Source organism: Leguminivora glycinivorella, chromosome 13 (assembly GCF_023078275.1).
Source record: "Leguminivora glycinivorella isolate SPB_JAAS2020 chromosome 13, LegGlyc_1.1, whole genome shotgun sequence".
NCBI lineage: Eukaryota > Metazoa > Arthropoda > Insecta > Lepidoptera > Tortricidae > Leguminivora > Leguminivora glycinivorella.
In genome coordinates, this window is record NC_062983.1 from 9,160,121 (window position 1) to 9,164,722 (window position 4,602).

Sequence of the window (4,602 nt, forward strand, 5' to 3'; positions counted from 1 at the left end):
CATATATGAGCAATTTTTGTTATGTCATCAACTTTAAAATCGCAATTTTTTTAACTAAACGTCAATTTGAGTATACCTAAACAACAACGCTTGCTAAGCTATTCTATAATATGAAAACAAATGCTAAATTGACACTTGAATATAAATAAATATTGGAATGTAGTGCAGAAGCCTGGATAGGTACCTATCTTACACCAAACACCATTATTTAAAGTCATATATATTTACCTTAGAGCTATATATACAAAACTTATCTAGACTATGCGATGGTCGAACGGTAATTCCATTTCACCTATCTAAAGTATATTATACACATTTTACATTAACGACATTGCACAGTTCGTCGGTCCTCGATATGACGTCACTTCTGTACCTCTAGTGTAAATGAGCATTAATAAAAAAAAATATATATTACACTCATGTCTTTAAAATATTGACTTTTGGGCCCATTCTAATCAGAATTGTATGTACTTCATGCTTCATACGTGAATAAATATGTCACAAAAATTTCGCAAGAAAGAATAATTTCCTAGTTCGTCACGTTCATGCCAGTAAAAAAAATCCACACTAAAAGTTAACTGTGTTGAGTCACGTTTGAAAAAAACTAGGACACGTTATTTTCACGCAAGTAATAGGCCTGAAAGTACAAACGATTCTGAGTAAAAATAAACCAAACAGTCAATATTTTGAAGACATGATTGTAATGAAAGTTTTTTGTTTAAACATTTTATTCGAAAACATAATGTAGGTAACGAAAACGCTTCGGTACGCCCCATTTTGTTTGAGATTTTGAACAGCGCTCCAATCGGACTTTTGGAGCATAGCTTAAACAAATTTATTAAAAAATTAAATGTAACGTAGGTATATGAATGAAATTCACACTAGAGGTTTTATTCTCCGAAGACTCTTTTGAATCAGATAACCCTTCAGGTGGCGGAGCTACAAGTTGCATAGGGGATAAGTGGCACAGTCGTTTTATAAAACATTCCGTTAAGTGGCAGGCGCCGGGAGCCGGACTCTGGGAAAAACAAGCCGATAAGTGGCAGGGACCGGCTCCCGGACCCCGTGCGACGATATACCTAAATATATAAATAAAACCGTCTAAAACTGTATCTAGTTTCCTCACACTTGCACGAACCATTCGTCACTAAACAAGGACGGCATTCAGTAAAGGTCCAACACCCTCAACTTCAAAACAGCTTGAAATATGACCCAATTTGATTGGACCAACCGCCTGCCATATTTAAAAACCGTCTTTTTTGCAAAAATTTTAATTTTTAATTTAATTTTAATTTTATTTAATTATAAAATTGTACTGTAATATGTTAAAAAAAGGGATATAAGTGTAAATAAATGTATATTTAAGTCCCTGAATTACTTTTTTATACAATTTACTGTTTGTTTTCCTAAATAAAGTTACTTTAATACATGGAAGTGGAAAACGTAGCCACCTGATATTTGATCGAGTCTAGCAAAATTCACATAAATGGAATGTATTTTTTTGCTATGGAATGATTTTAGCCGTTTCATAATGAATCCAGTGATATATGGTTTATGCACAACATCCCTACACTTTTTGAGAAATTATAATTTTTGTAACACAAGTGACATTCGCGATGACCACCCGTGAGGGCCCCGCCACTCAAGGGTAAACTTTTTCTGTCATTTTATCGGTATTCTTGCCACTCAACAGCTTTTTATTTCAAGTCCGGCTCCCGGTTACCTGCCACTTTACGTGCGGTCGGCTCCCGGATTTCGCCACCTGAAGGGTTAATTACAATAATTAATAACAGATTTAGCGGCATATTTTTTTCTCAGTGATTTTTTTTTAACTATTATGATATATTATGAAATTTTTATTAAGATGTTTTGTTACTTATTTACGAGATGCTAATTATGACGTTAACAATATTGATATCAATATAGGTAGAATCACTTTATTTTATTTTTATTGAATTTTGTAAAGTGACTAAAGCTTTTATATCTATGCCAAACGGACGCTTACACAATATAATATATAAAATGCACCTACACAAATAAGTGGATAAAAATATGGTTAACTGGTTATATTTAGTTGTAGATTAGATTTTTAGGTTATTTTGACAAAATTAAACTAATCTGTGTCGTTTTTAATGCGAATTTCGCAGCAAAAAAATCGTTTTTCTGGCATTATATTTGCATTAAATTATAGTAACTACAACGTAGGTAGGTACTTGAGTTTACATACAAAAGAGTTCAACGAGTACTACGGCCACGGGCGACTGATACAGCTCATAGATAACGTATCGATCGTCTAAAGCGACTGATTAGCTCTATTTCAGTCACAGAACGACTCAACAAAAAGCTCAAAGATCACTCATTACATTTATATTGGAAATAGATTCAAAAGAGCCGACGGAGACGCGCAGAAGGACTTTAAAGGACACTTTCGCAAGTTCCACAATTAGGCCTAACGCGACAACGCGACGCTTCTATAACGATACTTAGGCTTGGACAAAATAGCGTATTTACACAAACCGTCTTAGAATATCACCAGAACACAAATCACGCTCACTCAGGAGTCCAATATCAATAATTTAATGAGATTTTAGCGAGTCCGGGGACTTACTTGCGCGGCTAGAGCGCGTCGGCGCCGGCCCAGGGGCGGGCCTACGCCAGCGGGTACTGTCACAAGGGCGGCTGCGCGTGCGCGTGGTGATGGTGGTACAGCGAGGACTGGTAGTAGTTCTCCGCCGAGTGCCCGTACCCGTAGTTGACGTCGTACATCTTGAGGTCGGACTTGGTGTCGGCCCCGGGCAGCAGCCGCGTGATGCTGAAGGGGTGCGGCGCGGGCGCGTACCCTGGCGGCTCCTGCTTCAGCTGCGCGTAGTGCTCCAGCGCCAGCGGCGTGTGCTCCGGCAGGCACAGCTCCGGCGCCGCGTGCAGCTGCGCCAGCAGCTCGTCGCGCATCTCCTTGTCGTCCCCGACCCCCCCGCCGCCCGCGCGCAGCTCCCCGCCTTTATCATGGTGATCTCTCTTCTCATGCCCCCCGTGATGTCCATGCCCGTGTGTCGCTTTCTGCGCTTGTCTTATCACCTCCTTCTTCTCATCCTTAAATCTCTTTTGACGACGCAGGAAGCACCCGTTCTCGAACATATTCCCGCTATCAGGGTGCAGCGTCCAGAACGACCCTTTCCCAGGCTTGTCGGGCGTCCGCGGAACTTTCACGAAGCAGTCGTTGAAAGACAGCGAGTGCCGGATCGAGTTCTGCCAGCGCTGCTGGTTTTGTCTGTAGAACGGGAACAGATCCATGATGAACTGGTAGATTTCTGAGAGCGTCAGCATGCGCGTCGGGTTGTTCTGGATGGCCATAGTGATGAGCGAGATGTAGGAATAGGGGGGCTTCGCGTGCGTGTAGGAGCGGCGGTAGGTCTTATCGTTCCTGGCACGCTGGAGCGCCGAGGTCGGCGAAGCGGCCTCCTGCTCGCGCGGGAGCGAGCCGTAGGGCACGCCGCCGGCGCCGCCCATGCAGGACGCCATGGTGCTCGGCGGCGAGTAGCCGACGCCCGGGGAGCCCATGCACGAGCCGCCGGCCACCATGTTGTTGGAGTACAGGTTCGGGTAGGGCTGCGCGGGCATGCAGCCCATGCTGTTCACGTAGGGCGGCGCGAGGCCCGGCGACAGCGAGCTCAGCGACGCGGACGTCGGCACGTCGCCGTACGACAGCTTCTGCGAGATCATGGCTAGCGCATCACCCGCGCGTGCACGCCGGCCAGGGGCAAACACTCGCACTGATTGAAAGAGTAAATAGAGGCCAGGGGCCCGGCCGCCCCTCCACGCCGCCGCGGATTGGCGGCCGAGGGGGCGGGGCCGGCGACGCGCCGCCCCCCGCTGCGCGCGCACGCTCCCGCGCCCCGCGCGCCTCCCCGCCCCGCGCCCCTCCCCGCCCGCAGCGGAGCTTCGCGCGCGACTTTCCACTGCTAATAATACCGCTACGTTAAAAACATGGAATCATAAGTGCGTTAGCTGCTACATTTCCTTGTAGAAAATTTCAGTTGCTCTCACATGAGATAGTTGCTTAGGCTTATCGCGGCAATGGGTAGATAGGTAGGAGTGTGTCTGAAAGTGGTTCGGTTCGGATGCGATCAGAAGCGTAGATAAAGCAAATCGTCGTATATCTGTGTGTGAGTACTTAGATAAAAAAGCTCTCTTAGAAAATTGCGTAGATACTTATTTCACAACGCGGTTATTTGCTCTTTATCGCCATTTTGGTATTAAATAATTCCCGTATATTTTGTGCTAAATTATTAGGTATTCTTAATCTTTCTGAGCGTCGTTTACGTAAATACTCTCTTTGTAATTTGTTGTTATGTATTACAGTTGTGCAAAATAAAAGACACTTTAACGTAGAGCGATATGTTTGTTTAGGCGATTTTCTATGAATTTAGACTCTACCGACGGAACGCCTATCAAATCGAACTGAGCTGAATTTTAAATTTATCATAGACAAATTAGACAATGTAAAGTAAAATACCTATGTGCCTAAGTTTCTAGGTACAGACATTCCTATGTTATACCTACTATACCATCCATACTAATATTATAAATGGGAAAGTGTGTGTG

The 4,602-nt window shown here is 44.0% G+C and overlaps 1 protein-coding gene across 1 annotated transcript; it reads right to left on the reverse strand.

The window, feature by feature from the left end:
• Positions 1-1,700: 1,700 nt before the first annotated feature.
• LOC125232928 (silk gland factor 1) lies at positions 1,701-3,789 on the reverse strand. Its single transcript, XM_048138771.1, has 2 exons — positions 2,609-3,789; positions 1,701-1,762 (listed from the first exon to the last, which is right to left on the reverse strand). Exon 1 carries the CDS (start codon positions 3,718-3,720, stop codon positions 2,668-2,670), a length of 1,053 nt encoding a protein of 350 aa, XP_047994728.1. The 5' UTR covers positions 3,721-3,789; the 3' UTR covers positions 1,701-1,762; positions 2,609-2,667.
• Between the last annotated feature and the right edge of the window lie 813 nt (positions 3,790-4,602).

What these genes read in the sequence shown, in the direction of transcription:
- LOC125232928 (XM_048138771.1), bottom strand. Translation starts at nt 3,720, where the DNA reads ATGATCTCGCAGAAGCTGTCGTACGGCGACGTGCCGACGTCCGCGTCG.